The following is a 17,273-nucleotide window of genomic DNA, read 5'->3' as shown; positions in this document are numbered from 1 at the left end:
ATATTCCATTTATTTTAATTTTATTACAAAGTTGAAATTCTATGACCGAAATGCCAGAGGCCTGACGGGTTACTAATAATTGTACTATTTAAAAAGCGCTGTTTTCGTGGCAAATTGCCCAAAGTAAGGTCATCTAGAAATGTTTTAGATGCTTTAATTAAATACTGCGAATAGAATACATCTCTTGACCTTTGAAATAAACGAGTATTTTTTATATAAGTCCTTTTATAAGCCCAGAAAAAAATAATGTATAGGCCTATGAAAACTGCTTTAAAGTTCAAAATCTTCTACTTACGAACCCATTTTCGGCTATGATTTTATTGTATAATGTTGAAAATTAAGTTATTTATAAAATGATCGGAAAAAAATTAAATATTTATGCCTGAACATCCACAAAATAAAATAAAAGACACTTTTTGGCCATGTTTTTTTCTTGCATAAATCAAAACAGGCGGATTGTGTTAAGCGGGAATTTAAACCTTATCGCCATCTACGTAAGGGTTGTTATTGATAGCGGCTCAATTTAAAATTTTACAAGACTTAGTGCATCGCCTTAATTCATTTAGCCCATAACTAATCACTTAGACTTTTGACTTCGAACTTTCAGCTAAGATTTATAACTGGTGACTTACAACGAAGGACGGGTTGTTTCAAAGAATTTGAACAATTCATCAAATTTAAAATTTGAGAAACAACCCGAAGACTTGTAACTAGCAACCAAGTACAGTGACTTACATACATTCATTATTATGAACTTGCTAAAGATTTTCACAACATTTTTCATTGCTTAAAAAAGTGTTTTTTTTTGGATTGTGTCTGAGCTTTTTTAATGCGTTTGTTTTTGCAAAAAATAATACAAACAACTAATGTTAATTGGATGCTTTGTAAAGCGCCATTTTTGTGAAAATCACCCCAAGGGCGCTCCTAACCTACCATCACGCCGTTTCACCGTAAGGGTAGGCAGAGAGAATAGACCGCCACATAACTCTGTCTCAGACCACATTCATTCCTTCTGTTAAGGTAAACATACACTGGGCCCACACGCTCCCAATCCAAAGTCAATCTGCGCTGTCCCCATCTACGTGGGACGTCTGAAAGAAGGATGTTGTTAATGGAAAGCATTCGAACGAATTTATAGAACTTTAAGGTTGTATTTGTGCTGGCGTTTACTGGCATTTGCTGCTGGTTTTATTGTTCAAATTGTGAAATAAACAACTGATAAATTTAGCAAGATATTCGTGATTCTTGTTTTACATTAACTCCACACAAGAGGCCTGGAAGAAAATAATGTCCCTCAAGGCCTGTGTTATCTTTGCAAATGCTGTGTGGAGGGTTTTTTACACAAAAAACCCTTCACACTTTCCACAAGTTTCACATTCTATCTAGAGAGAAAGATTTTAGAATAGAAAAGGTGTGAAGGAAAAACCTAGACAATCCTCGTCCCATGAACTCGGGCACCCCTGCTAAGTTACCAAAAGTAGCGAACCACTTGGGTTGACCTATGGTAGAGATGTTGGTTATCCAATGAAGTGTGGCCTTGGCGGCGGTACCCATACCCGCCACTCAAATTGTGATACTACGTTTAAAATTAGCGTTGCGTGCGTTATACAATTTTGCACGTTGGCGTGGGAACACAGTTGTGCATACGTTGCGTACGTGGACCCAGTGAGTTCTTACTTTTGTTCTGACTCTTGACATTGCCCGACTCAAGTATTTGTTTTAATTGATCATGCCAGTCCTCCTTGGGTATCCCTGATTTCTTCCACCATCATCTTGATGTCATAATATCCTCCTTTTTTCTCTCTTTATTTCCTCAGTGTATTTAAACCTTTTTGTCCTTTTTCTAGTTCTCCGGACTGAAAGCTGTATTGCCCGCTAACGTCCACCTCTTGACCATGGAACCCTGGAAAGAAAAAACAATTCTGATTCGTTTGGAACACTTCTTGCAAAAGACTGACGATCCAGCAGACCTATCCAAGCCCGTTAAGGTCAACATTGCCGGAATATTCACGGGTATCGATGTCCTAACGGTCAGGGAGACCACGCTCGCGGGTAACGTCTACCTCGAGCAGGACAGCAAGTTGACCTCGGAAACTCAAGGGGTTAACGAGGTCAAGGTAACCCGGAATGAGAACAATTCTGTACCTCAAAAGAATGAACATAAATATGATTTCGTTTCTGGAACCAAAGAAAATGGAAAATTGGAAGATTTTGAAGTTATTCTGGACCCTATGCAGATAAGAACGTTTATAATTACTGCATTTTTTTAATGATTAGACAACTGATGTCACCAAATAATAACAAAACACTTTTTTTACTCCTAGGCCTCACAGGGGCAAGAAATTTTTTTACATGTTTTAAAATTTTTGATTAATTTTAGCAGAAGTAAGCATAAATTTACGTTATTATAAAAATATATAAATTTTCAGAGGTTATTCAATTTATGCATAAAGACAGGTTAGTGAATTTAAAAATTTAGGCAGGTCAATGAATTTAAATATATAGACAGGTTTATGAATTTATACGTATGTCCAGGTCAATGAATTTATACATATAGACATGGCATTGATTTTATCCATAAAGATCGATGAATATAAATACATGTTCAATCAATTATTTCACATTCTTGACAATGTTTTATCAATTTCAGCGGAAGAAGTAAGCCAAAATTGAGCTTACTTTTGGACCCGTTATTAATCCACATGTATTTGTTACTTCTTCAGTGAATAAAATCAACAACTAAATTTATTTGTTTTCATTTTCTCTTGAGGTGAATTATTGTATTTTTCTATCGTAAATAATAAATGACTTCCCAATCAAATATTGAACTTATTTTTAATTTTATATTAATATTACACAAGAGTCGCAAAAGTCCAAATTCTGTGGGACTATGTCTCCAAAAAACGATTGCAAATACAACATGCTGGCTAAAAAAAATTACTATACTATGGTACTAAACTCTATAACAAAATCCCACTCTCATTCATAACCCACAATAGTATTATAGTATTTATATCTCAAATAAAAAGCTTTATACACAATATAGGGAGATCAGAAGTAGATAATATACTGAGACCAAATACAGACTGAATCTGAAACCACTCAACTGAACTCAAAAACAAATATTAATATATTTCATATTATCCATACTACTAAATTTAATTTTTAAATGATACTACAGGGTTTTCCAATAAGATTTGTTATTTTGATATTCAATCGTAAAAGATCAATGGTTTCGTTGCTTGTGTGGCACTTAGCGCCGTCTTGTTGAAAGTAAACGTTGTCCAGATCAATACCATCCAATTCCGGCCATAAAAAATCATTAATCATCTCTCGATAGCGCAATCCATTCACCGTAACTGTTGCTTCAGTCTCATTTTTGAAAAGTAAGGTCCAATGACTCCGCCGGACCATAAACCGCACCAAACAGTCACACGTTTAGGATAGAGAGACTTTTCAACAATAACTCTTGGGTTTTCCGAGCCCCAGATGCGACAATTTTGCTTGTTGACGAAGCCACCGAGGTGGAAATGGGCCTCATCACTCAAGATGATTTGCATTTAATTCCCTCAAGTGAATTTTAATGCGTTGTTGAAGCGTGTATCGTTCCATTTTTAATAATGGCGTAGTTTCCACTTGTCAAATGTCAAAAAATGACAGCTTCAAAAGTAACATCTACCGAAATAGCGTAATAGTAACCGTTCATCCCCTCACACCAACTACAGCAACCGCTCGACCCCTCATATCGACCACAGTAACCGCCAGACCCCTCAAATCGACCACAGTAACCGTTCGACCCCTCACACCAACTACAGCAACCGCTCGACCCCTCACATCGACCACAGTAACCACCCGACCCCTCACACCAACTACAGCAACCGCTCGACCCCTCATATCGACCACAGTAACCGCCAGACCCCTCAAATCGACCACAGTAACCTTTCGACCCCTCACACTAACTACAGCAACCGCCCGACCCCTCACATTGACCACAGTAACCGCCTGACCCCATCAAACCAACTACAGCAACCGCTCGACCCCTTATATCGACCACGGTAACCGCCAGACCCATCAAATCGACCACAGTAACCGTTCGACCCCTCACACCAACTACAGCAACCGCTCGACCCCTCATATCGACCACAGTAACCGCCAGACCCCTCAAATCGACCACAGTAACCGTTCGACCCCTCACACCAACTACAGCAACCGAAAAGTCATGAAATTTTATAGGAAGAAAAACCCATTGATTTTCACATTCTGTATGAATAATCAAGCCTTAGTATCTGTACCCGAAATAAAAGACCTGGGGATAATATTTGACACCAAATTAACATTTATCTCCCACATTAACAATATAACCACTAAAGCGATGCAAATGTTGGGTTTCATATTAAGAACTTCAAAAGATTTAAAAATTTAAAAACTTTAAAAACTTTAAAAATATTGTATTCATCCATTGTTGTTTCATGCCATTAAGAATTCAACTCAACCATTTGGAATCCATTTTACAATATTCATGAAAAATCTATCGAGCGAATCCAACATAAATTTTTACGAAACATAAATTATAGATTAGGTATTCCTATTGAAAACATTAACTACACCTCACTGTCGAAAGTCATGGGCCTTGCCACATTAAAAGAAAGAAGAATATGCTTGTGATGGACTCGCCCTGGGATAAATTTTTTTTATTGTTGATTTATTATGGTGGGAAAGGAATTTTTCAGTTGGTCTCACGACATAGGAAATTACCAGATGTTGGCCTTAAAGCTGCTTTAGAAACAAGTGTTTAGATTTATTAGGGTAGAGGAAAAAAAATAGGAACATGCACTGTATCGGCTGAGACCTCCGTGATGGTGGTTGATAATAGTAAGCCGAGCTAAAATGCTGGTGGGCCAACACGCCACTGGACTGGGGGTAGTCAAGTTTCATCCTTTGAACAAAGAGTTAGACATTTTACTGGAGGAGTAACAATTTATTGGTTTTGAAACGATTTAAAATTAATGTGACAGGTTTTAGGGCCATAATTGATGTGTTCCTTTAGTGCATTTCTGTCTTTTGAAAACAAAAAGCATTCACAATTCAAAAGAACATAAATTAGAAATCGCATATGGTGATTTGGGGGGTTGGTTTGGAGATGGGGAGTCTGGATTTGAAAGCGCGGGGAGACGGTCGAGACAGTTAGCGTTGAAGAACGGAAGAAGGAAGTCGATAGTCGGTGGTTAGAAAAAGCGGTTCAAGAGAGTTAACGTGGAAGAACGGGAGAAGGGAGTCGTGATTAGGGAGCGCGGGCGGATAGGCAGTTAGCGTTGAAGAACGGAAGAAGGAAGTCGATAGTCGGTGGTTAGAAAAAGCGGTTCAAGAGAGTTAACGTGGAAGAACGGGAGAAGGGAGTCGTGATTAGGGAGCGCGGGCGGATAGACAGTCAGCGTTGAAGAACGGAAGAAGAAAGTCGATAGTCGAGGGTGAAAAAAGCGGTTCAAGAGAGTCAGGTTTTGAAAACGTTGGGAGGCGGGAAATAAAGTCAAGGGGGTCAGAGTTTCAAGGTCTGGGAGACGGTCAGGAATAATCAGGATCGGTCAGCGTTTTAAGATAGTCGAGTTAGTAAAAACTAGGAAGCGCGTCAACAAGAATTAATCGTCGGGACGCGAACACGGCTAAAATCATTTAGTGTAGAAGGTGCGGTTTTCTAACAGCATGAGTTTTTTCTGCATGTGACTGTGTTTGTTTTTTATAATTATTTGGATTGTTGACACTAAGATGTATCGGTAAGTCTATTATAATCTAATTATTAACACTTATTTCCTTAATGTAAACCAAATAATCCAATTGTATTTTGAAGTAAGGGTATTTAACTTGAGCACTATAGGTACCCGTTAGCGAAGGAGGCCATAAATTACGAGACCGGGTCTCGGCTATTAAAAAAGGGACGAAGAACGGTTACCCTGAAACCGCTTTAGATCATCCAACAATAGACATTGTTTATGAGTTAGACTATTTTATGCAATTTAAAATGATCTAATAATTCTCCAGTAGTTATATTTAGCGCCAAAATTTATAGAACACAAACCATTGTATTTATGCAGTGTTTTTATAGTAACGGATAGAACGGTTAATTAAATGCTTCAATGCCTGTTATTTGAAAATGAGTCGTCGTATCCTCCTTGGGAATTCAACTTATTCTATACGGAATTCATAAAATATATTTAATTAAATATAATTTATTCAAACATCACTCTTTTAATTCATTTTTGAATCGGAATAACGCAGCGGATCGAGGCTAGCCGCCGAGAGAATGCATCTGTCTGGCATTCCTATTCTATCAAGCGAGATTTTAATTTTTCATAGGTTTGACGGGGACGAAGTATACGAATTTTCCGTAGGCTGTCCTATCTTACCAAAGCGACAAAAGCGAAGGGAACGAAATTTGTAATTTGGCTTGCCTAATAGGGACTCTTGTGTTAGCAAAGTCGATAACCCTGGATACCGAGATAACGTCTATTTTAGTATAGCAGCGCCGGCTTTTTCCCCTGCTATTGGTGTGGTTGAGTTATTCCCGTAAAAGCACCGGTTTCTGTCGAAGGTGTTGGCGGACCAGCCTTAGATAGTCACCCGGAATAGACCCCTGTTTCGAGTATTTTCAGCTGGTGAGAGGACGCTTTCACTGAGTTCAGATCGAAGGGAACGAAAATTGCTAATGGGCTTTCCTACTTGAGTTAGCTGGTAGACGAAGGAACAAAGCGGATAAGGGCTATGCTATTCTTGGCTGGCGTGTGAGGAGGATTTTCTCGCTGACAGAACGAAGGGATCGTGGCGAATATGAAGTTGTTTCGGCGCTTTCTGACGTCCTTCCTGTTAAATTCAATAAGTACTTACCCCACTATAGGAGGAGAAGTCATCCAGAATTAGGTTGGAAATTGACTCCGACTGAAACCGTTTGAGCTGACGGAGATCGGATGATTTCAGATTCACGACCTGATGATTCCAGTATCCCTGATCCTTAGCGCCGGAAGTCGAGGATATCAATTTCTACCATTCTTTGATATTTGAAGCGAACGGAGGGTAACAAACGATAGAGCGAATGACCATGACTTTGAAGTGGGGTAAAATCTCCCGTCTAGGAAACATTCGTTATGTCGGATGGACGCCCTCATCCAAATTAAATATTGACATGACTATTTTGAGTGTGGACGAAAGACTTGAAGTATGTTTTGTATTGTACATATGATAAATATGTGTCATTACCTCTACTGGAACGAGAAGCTGTATAGACTGGAGCCAGGAGCTATTTGGAGTAGCGTGACTGCAGAGGCGAAGTCGAACAAACTGAAGCTGAATTCATCATTATTTTTACGAGCGTAAACCAGAGGGGTGTTCACGGGACTCCCGAACTCCTGACGTTGCTGATGCAAACCACTTCAGTATATGTTTATGTTTGAGGTTAGTAGAGTGGACTCCTAATTTTCGGCATGCTGGCGAAGCTCAACTCATCATCGATTTGGGGGAGGTTGACGCGACCTAAACCTCGCGCTACCCACGTGGCCCAAATGGTTCCTGACACCAGGCAATCATGCCACCGGACCGGAGCAGCCCCTTGTACCTAACGGTATAAGATGAATCTTCATCATTCATCATCAACATCAACATCAACAACTACCACCAAGGACCCACATTCCACCTTCATCACCCTCCGGCAGGAGGCAAAACATGTCATTATCTCATCTGTCGCTGAGCGATATTCAATTCATTTCTGGAGGTGTTGGGATTGGACCATCAACTTGGCTGCTCTCGAGCTGGTCACGTTGATGGATGGGATTTGGACGGAGACCAATCGAAAGCAACACATGTTTTGTCTCTAGCTATTCCCGAAAATACCTACTCATAGAAATAACCCACAAAACTAACAATCCATAGTCAAATCATTAACTTAGAATCTTGTGCATCTTGAATTGAATTGTCTATAGTGAATTTCATGTACTTAATTTGTAATTAATTGTCTCATTATATTAGCACATTATCAACTGCAGCAACCGGAAACGTTTGGGCGAGCAAACAAGGTAGGAAAAGGTAGTTAAAATCAGGGTAGTCGGTCATTGTCTTATTTTCAAACCATACAGAATGTAACACGCCTCATCTAAAAAGAACCAAAGTTACCACAACCAATTAAAAGGATCCTTCAATGAATTAATCCCTGTCGAAACAAAAAATTGACACAACGTGACATATTAATTCGTTAAGATTGAAGGGTTGATAAACCGCGAGAAGTTGCAAAGATCAAACCTAACGAAGTATTAATCCGTTAACGAGAACGTTGAGGGAGGGTAAAACATTACAGTGATGCCGTTGGACCAGGAGGTGAGGTATTAAAATGTTTTACATTCTGTTTGGTTCAAGACAATGAAAAAAAAAATATAAAAAGCCAGGGCTAACAGTTCAGTATTTTAAATACAAAACTGCGGAAGGTAGTGAATTTCTACAATAATAGTTGAGCTATACGTGAATTTATCACTAGGGTAAAAATTAATTAATTTAAATTCCAAATAAAAATATACGACCGAAATTTAATGATGTTATCCAACCTCCGATAGGACATAGTGAGTAAAGGTATTACATTGTGGAGGGAGAAAATAGTTCCTTCAGTAGTAGACCTAACACCAGCGCATTAGTTTATTTGCTTTAAATGCTAAATATCCGAAATAAAAATATTCGTGAATTATAAGCCGAGAATAAATTAGGTTATTTAAACTTCAAATAAAATTGTATCCGTAATAAAAATATCCGTGAATTTATCAGTAGGGAATAAATTAGATTATTTAAATTTTAAATAAAATTGTAAAACAAAATTTTGTATTGTCATCCAACCTCCGATAAGACATAGTTATTAAAGGTATTACATTGTGGAGGGAGAAAATAGTTTCTTCAAGTAGTAGACACAAACCCAGTTCATTCTAGAGGCTGATGTCCAACCTGCGATAAGGCCTGAAATAACAGATAAAACTTTTTTATGTTTCTTTATTCATTGAAATTATTTAGTACATGCATTTAGGATTTTTCGACCGCCATGCTAGGCACATGCCCGTGTTACTTTGGGGGTAGAAAACCAGGGACAACAAAAAAAAAAATCACTTATGATAACAGTTTTTTTTGAAGTTCAACTTTGAAATGAGACGGAAGGGAGAGTGCAATTTAAACAAAACATTTTAAAGTCAATAATACGTACGGTGAGAAAGTTAAGACGGTTGTAAAATCTAAACAAAGATGTATTGTACTACTAGACCGGAGCCTCTTCCCGGGGGGGACAAAACCAAATAATAGCTTATTACGTCACTTACTATGAACTTGACCATTTATAAGTGGGTCGACGGAACAGATTTATATTATCTTGAAATGTTAGAAAAAATTCAGTGGACAATAAAAGTGCGCACTGGTAGAGTATTTATGTTTCGTTACCTAACGGGTATTCTTCCATGAAAAGAAGGCCGTGTCCTTGTGCAGTGAATATCTACAATAAATTGATTCAATTTTGATATAACCTAACTTGCTAATTGAATAAAGTGATGATGAGGACATTACGGCGTGAATCAGTGATTAAGTTTTGTGATTAAAACAATTAAATTCTTTTCAAATTAAACAAAAATATGTACTACAATAATAAACGGAGGGATCAACATAATTAATAAAAATAATAATCTTACTCATCTTAAGCACAGTTCAAATGTAAAATCGATCGGGGCCTTCAATTCAAAACGGTTGAATAATAGTAGGATCCGTGAAACGTAATAGAAACACGAGTGTTAACATTCTAATAAAAGTTGCGTATTATGAATAAAGGGTTCGTGAAAAAAAAATATGTATACATATAAACATATTTATACCTAGGGTTTCCCTGATACTTTTTCAGACTCCCCACCAATTCAACATTAATTACCTCGGTAGTGTCATCAACATTACTAAACCTTTCCCTGTCCCGATTTTCGACCAACGATTAAACTTCATAATTGGAGAATTAGATAATAATATAATTCATTTTAATAATTCAGTGCCGGCAACCCGGGCGTTTATTTATTATTAGTTATGTACATACATGATTTTTCTCCTTACCCTCCTCACTAGACAAAGTCTGTTCTGAGGCTGGTAACTAACAATTTCTAATTACATAAAAACAAATAAGTGGTTAAAAAAGAAAAAAAAAGAAATATAAATATTATAGTAAAAATAATAATAATAAAATAAGAGGAAAATCAGAAATTAGAAACAGAGTAGAAAAAAGAAAATATATAATTTTAGATATTAAGAATATTACTTATCTCTCTTCTTTCTTTGACATTCAACCAGTTTAAAAATCTTTTGAATACCCAATTCAAATTATTAGATGCGACATAGGTCTTTGTTTGGGCTACAAACTTATTGAATATATGTGGTGCCAAGTAAGATTCATGTTTTTTGGCAAAATTTGATTTGATATATGGTACTTGTAATTGATTGTGTGTGTTTGCTCTTGTGTTTTGCGAGTGAGTTATGAAGTGTGGTGATATTTTTATGCAGTTTTTGTAGATGATCTTCTTTATGAATAGTTTATTTATGTCTAATAGGTTATTGTTGATCATTAGCTGTTCTGTCGGATGTTGATAAGGCTTTCTGAACATAATTCTGATTATTGTTTTATGATTAATTTTAAGTGATTTGAGATGAGTCTCTGCTGCTGCTCCCCATACTGAAATACCATACATAAGAATACTTTGACAGAGTGCAAAATATATATTTTTTAGCTGAGGTAGTGACATAATGTTTCGAATTGTTTTGAAGATGTAAGAGAGTTTCCGTATTTTTTTTGTAATTAGGTTGATTTGGAGATCCCATTTTAAGTTATTGTCAACAGTTAAACCGAGATATTTAATATTTTGCGCATAATCAATTTTGTCACAAACACAGCGTGAGTTAGTTAATGAGGTAACTGTGCAGGGGTGAAGATGAAGTTGTGGGTGACTATCTGGCTGACCAGCTAATGTTTTACTGAAAGTTAAGTATTTAGTTTTAGAAATATTTAGTGTCAGTAGATTATTTATTAGCCATCTATTTACTTCAGTCATCCCTGTTTCCGTGTGTTTGAAGACGTTTTCCCATGATTGGGCTTTGAATAAAATTACAGTGTCATCTGCATAACTGATTACTTTGTACTCTATGTTCCCTAGGCTTATCTCAGTTAGACTGTTAATGTAGATGAGAAACAGTATGGGACCCAAGACGCTGCCTTGGGGTACTCCATACCTGTTGCCTACTTTGTCACTTTCTTGATTATTTATTTTTACAATTTGTTGTCTATTTTCAATGTAGCTAATGAACCATTTTAGTGGTGGACCTGTTATGCCAATGTTTTTGAGTTTTTGTTGGAGTAATTTGTGTGAGATGGTGTCGAAAGCTTTTGCTAGGTCTAAGAACACTCCTAACACCTTTGAACCGCCATCTAGGTTTTTCACTATGTAGGTGGTTAGTTCCGATAAGGCGTCTTCTGTTCCCATTTTCGCTCTAAACCCGAATTGACGGGTGGAGATCAGTTTGTGTTTATCAAGGTAAGCGAGCAGTCTTTTTTTCATAGTTTTTTCTAGTAGTTTCGATAGCGAATTTAGCAGAGTGATTGGTCTGTAATTTAAGATAAGCGTTTTGTCTCCCGATTTATGTATTGGAGTAATACAACCTATTTTTAGGTGATCGGGGACAGTGCCGAGGCTGAAACTTTGGTTGAAAATATGTTGAAGTGGTATAAGTATATGTTCTCGGAGACTAATCAGTATATGATTGGAGAGGTTATCTGGGCCCACAGCGCAATTTGGTTTGAGAGAAATAATTAAATCTGAGATTTCCTTTTTAGTTATTTTGTGAGCATAAAACGAATGATTTGGTTGTATGGTAGAGGATAGTTTGGTTAAAGAGTCTTCTGTTGTGCCGTTTTTTAGAAGAATTTTTTCAGCTAAGTTAGATCCGACTTTTGCAAATTGGGAGTTAATAAAATTAGCTATTTTACCAGGTTCATTTTTTGTAAGGGTTTTGTTTCCATTTATTAACAGTACTTTGATCTTCGAGTCTTTTTTCGGATTGGAGAAAGTAATATCTTTGACGATTATCCAGATTTTTTTGGGATCGTTTTTGGCGGATTTTATTTCTTTTTTGTAGTACTTGTATTTGGCTTGTTTGATTAATTTATTACAAAGGTTTCTATATAGCAGGTAATTATTTTTTAGTTTGTCGTCATATGGGTTTTTGCGCACTTGCATGTGCATTGTGTCTCTTTTATGAATGCTGTTTACTAATCCTTTCGTGATCCAGGGTGTTATTTTTTTTTCTTTATGTGAGTAGTTTTTCGGGGTATTTTTTGTTGTATGTTTAGCAATGTAGGTTCCAACTGTGTTCATAAATGTGTTCAGCGCGTTGTTTGGGTCGGGTTCATTTATTACATTTGACCAAGATTCCTTATGTATGTCCTCTATTAGGCACTTAAAATTAATTTTGTCTTGTACGGAGTTGTTTTTTTCATCTTTTTGTTTCTCGTTATGATGTATGCTAAGTGTAGTAGTGAAATGATCTGTGACCGTTGATCGAATAATGGATGAAGATGTTTTTTTCCTAGTTTTAACAAATATATGGTCAATACAGGATTCAGAGTTTGACGTAATTCTTGTTGGTGAGTTGATTGTCGAATTTAATCCATAGTGAGTAAGTAGACTTAAGTATTCTGTGGTTATTGGTTGCCCGTTTAGTAAGTTAATATTCATATCCCCTGCAATAATTAATTGTTGTGTTTTTTTATTTTTATCGAGAAGTTTATTTAAGGAGTTGAGAAAAGGTGAGAGATTGTTATAGCTTGGGGGTCTGTAGACGGCAAATATGGAGATGTCTGTTCCGAGGGAGATTTGGATACAGTTTGCTTCGGTTAGGTTGATTTCTGCTATTGATGGGTTTAGTGAATCTTTGGCAAAGATTACTATACCGTCGTTTTGATTTAGATGTTTAGTGGAATGGAGAGTTGTATAGTCTTTTAAGTTTAGGTTTGTGTACGAATCATCTAACCAGCATTCAGTCAAGATAATAATGTCGAAGCTTATGTTTATTTCGTTTAAGAGGACCGAGAAATTATCGAAGTTCTTTCGAATACTTCTAATGTTTTGGGAAATTATGTTTAAGTTGTGTTTTTCTGTAAACAGAGAATTAAATTCTGTCGCTTTGTCAAAAGTGTGTTCTGAGTTGTTAGATGTTTCTGTATCAATATTAAGTTGAGTGATCATGTTGCGGTTGCGAAGTTACATAAGTTGATCCATACAAAGTTCACACATTTTGCTAGTGGTGGTAAATAATGAGTAGTATAGGAGTAAAAATTGAGAGTAAAATTAATCAAATACTTTGGATAATATAAACTTTTAAAAACATAAAATTTCATGGTAAAATAATTAGAATACTTTGGATAATAAAATAAAATCCTTTTAAACCATAAAATTCGATGGTAAAATAATTCAAAGATTTTGGATAATAAAAAATATTTAAAACAGTTACATTTGATGTTAAAATAATAGCAGTATTTTGGATAATAGAAACCTTTAAAAACATAAAAATGGATGGTAAAATAATGAAAATACTTTGGATAATAAACACCTTGAAAAGCATAAAATTTTAAAGGGAAATAATTTAAGTACTTTGAATAATAAAAACCTTTAAAACAATAAAGTTTGACAGTAAAATTTCATAGATAGTTTCGCTGTAATAATATCACACAAATATTAGCAAGCCGAAATGGGTTCTTTTCCTGCGCTATCATGAGGACGGGGGCTCCAACATAAACTGGGCAGTTCAGCGCGGCGTACTGAAAGCTTCACCCTTTCGCGGTTTTATGCAATGAAAAGGGGAATGACAGACAGGGTGAGAAGACATGAGTGACTCTGGGATGAAAAGAGCGTAATTCGCTGTTGAAGGCGTCTAGCTGAAGGTAACCTGCGAGGTTCCTGCGAGGTTATGTGGAAGAGAAGTTCGCGCGATATTCCGTAGGAATAAACCCGTTAAAGTTCTATCAAATACTCCAATGGCGTCGACCTGGAACCTGATGTAAGCCAACGCAATCTTGGCTTAATTACAACATATTTCTATAGATTCTAAGAGGTGAAGTGTAGGTCTGACAGCACGTGGAAGGAGGGCTTCATCAGACGAAACTTACATGACACATTTTCGCGTCAGCATCGTGATATGGGATGCAATTACTTTCCCCATTTAGAGACAGTAAAGTAGGTTCACAGAAGTGAATACGCTGGAACAGTATCTGGAAGTGTTAGGAAGTCTCAAGTCGTTTTCCTTCAGGCGTGGTGGGTTCTGGTAGGTCACGGTACCTTTGAGAAGTGGGTCGCCAGCTATTAGAGTATAGCCTAAGACACGCTGAGGTCAATGTTTGAGTTCTGATCACCATTCACCGTTATTGTTTGGCTAATGTAAGACAGCGTAGTTTGAAAGAGATTTCATTTGTATAGGTTACCCCTTTTTCCTTCCCCTCCCCCTCCACACTTCTTTTTCCTATAATACGACATAGTTGTTCAACAAAACTCTTATCAAAATATTAGTAGCTACTACAATATTAGGTACCTTGATGTAGCCTTTCACGAAAACGGCGCTATATAAATTATTCAATAATAATAATTATTATTATTAGGCGTCCTGTAAGGAGGAATAGGAAATAAGGCACACGGTTTTACGAGAAATAATTTATCAATTAAATTGGTAAAGAGATTATCCACTCTAATTAGACGGAACTGAATTACCGCAAAACATATAGGTACACTAATAGATTGTTCATATAGAAGGAGTCCTATTCACATGAATTAAAACATCAAAACAAATTACCCAACGCTTAAAAATGCAAATAATTAGTGCGAAATAACTCTCAAGATCTTGGTTACTGTATGCTCAGTCATAAAACAATTAACAACGGCAGGAACACACAAAAGGTTAACAAAAGGGCCCCATAACGGACCTACCAGAGGTTTAACTGATAGCGTTCGGCCTAGGGAGAAAGATAAGATATAACGTCAAGTGAGACAGGGGCGGATTGGGAAATCTTTCGTAGAAAAAAAATATATATAAAAAAAAAAAAAATAAATAAAAGGTAAAAAGGATTAGGAGTTTTTAACAATTTTAACAACAAGAACAGAGCAGTGGGGAGCAAGTGAAACCTAGGAAGGTTTGGGGAAAAAAAAATGTATTATTGGCGAGTTCAAACGTGTTTTGCTGCTAAGGGTGATGGAACAATAATAGCTGACAATAGCTTATCTCCGTATCTACTCCCACTATTATTTTTCCAGAAGGGAGCTGTGATGGACTCGCCCTGGGATAAATTTTTTTTATTGTTGATTTATTATGGTGGGAAAGGAATTTTTCAGTTGGTCTCACGACATAGGAAATTACCAGATGTTGGCCTTAAAGCTGCTTTAGAAACAAGTGTTAAGATTTATTAGGGTAGAGGAAAAAAAATAGGAACATGCACTGTATCGGCTGAGACCTCCGTGATGGTGGTTGATAATAGTAAGCCGAGCTAAAATGCTGGTGGGCCAACACGCCACTGGACTGGGGGTAGTCAAGTTTCATCCTTTGAACAAAGAGTTAGACATTTTACTGGAGGAGTAACAATTTATTGGTTTTGAAACGATTTAAAATTAATGTGACAGGTTTTAGGGCCATAATTGATGTGTTCCTTTAGTGCATTTCTGTCTTTTGAAAACAAAAAGCATTCACAATTCAAAAGAACATAAATTAGAAATCGCATATGGTGATTTGGGGGGTTGGTTTGGAGATGGGGAGTCTGGATTTGAAAGCGCGGGGAGACGGTCGAGACAGTTAGCGTTGAAGAACGGAAGAAGGAAGTCGATAGTCGGTGGTTAGAAAAAGCGGTTCAAGAGAGTTAACGTGGAAGAACGGGAGAAGGGAGTCGTGATTAGGGAGCGCGGGCGGATAGGCAGTTAGCGTTGAAGAACGGAAGAAGGAAGTCGATAGTCGGTGGTTAGAAAAAGCGGTTCAAGAGAGTTAACGTGGAAGAACGGGAGAAGGGAGTCGTGATTAGGGAGCGCGGGCGGATAGACAGTCAGCGTTGAAGAACGGAAGAAGAAAGTCGATAGTCGAGGGTGAAAAAAGCGGTTCAAGAGAGTCAGGTTTTGAAAACGTTGGGAGGCGGGAAATAAAGTCAAGGGGGTCAGAGTTTCAAGGTCTGGGAGACGGTCAGGAATAATCAGGATCGGTCAGCGTTTTAAGATAGTCGAGTTAGTAAAAACTAGGAAGCGCGTCAACAAGAATTAATCGTCGGGACGCGAACACGGCTAAAATCATTTAGTGTAGAAGGTGCGGTTTTCTAACAGCATGAGTTTTTTCTGCATGTGACTGTGTTTGTTTTTTATAATTATTTGGATTGTTGACACTAAGATGTATCGGTAAGTCTATTATAATCTAATTATTAACACTTATTTCCTTAATGTAAACCAAATAATCCAATTGTATTTTGAAGTAAGGGTATTTAACTTGAGCACTATAGGTACCCGTTAGCGAAGGAGGCCATAAATTACGAGACCGGGTCTCGGCTATTAAAAAAGGGACGAAGAACGGTTACCCTGAAACCGCTTTAGATCATCCAACAATAGACATTGTTTATGAGTTAGACTATTTTATGCAATTTAAAATGATCTAATAATTCTCCAGTAGTTATATTTAGCGCCAAAATTTATAGAACACAAACCATTGTATTTATGCAGTGTTTTTATAGTAACGGATAGAACGGTTAATTAAATGCTTCAATGCCTGTTATTTGAAAATGAGTCGTCGTATCCTCCTTGGGAATTCAACTTATTCTATACGGAATTCATAAAATATATTTAATTAAATATAATTTATTCAAACATCACTCTTTTAATTCATTTTTGAATCGGAATAACGCAGCGGATCGAGGCTAGCCGCCGAGAGAATGCATCTGTCTGGCATTCCTATTCTATCAAGCGAGATTTTAATTTTTCATAGGTTTGACGGGGACGAAGTATACGAATTTTCCGTAGGCTGTCCTATCTTACCAAAGCGACAAAAGCGAAGGGAACGAAATTTGTAATTTGGCTTGCCTAATAGGGACTCTTGTGTTAGCAAAGTCGATAACCCTGGATACCGAGATAACGTCTATTTTAGTATAGCAGCGCCGGCTTTTTCCCCTGCTATTGGTGTGGTTGAGTTATTCCCGTAAAAGCACCGGTTTCTGTCGAAGG

At 37.0% G+C, this 17,273-nt stretch overlaps 1 protein-coding gene across 1 annotated transcript in view; it reads left to right on the top strand.

The window, feature by feature from the left end:
• The window catches only part of LOC149415940 (lysosomal alpha-mannosidase-like), a 39,558-nt gene extending 36,794 nt beyond the window's left edge, over positions 1–2,764 (top strand). Inside the window, exon 19 of the mRNA XM_089641768.1 lies at positions 1,848–2,764. Coding sequence (XP_089497894.1) covers positions 1,848–2,270 — 423 coding nt within the window. The 3' untranslated portion in view covers positions 2,271–2,764. The remainder of the gene's footprint in view (positions 1–1,847) is intronic.
• Positions 2,765–17,273: the final 14,509 nt, after the last annotated feature.

This window comes from Hesperophylax consimilis, chromosome 17 (assembly GCF_061612785.1).
Source record: "Hesperophylax consimilis isolate HC1 chromosome 17, BYU_Hcon_1.0, whole genome shotgun sequence".
NCBI lineage: Eukaryota > Metazoa > Arthropoda > Insecta > Trichoptera > Limnephilidae > Hesperophylax > Hesperophylax consimilis.
Note: the sequence above shows the minus strand (reverse complement) of the source record. Positions and strands in the feature narration are given on the sequence as shown.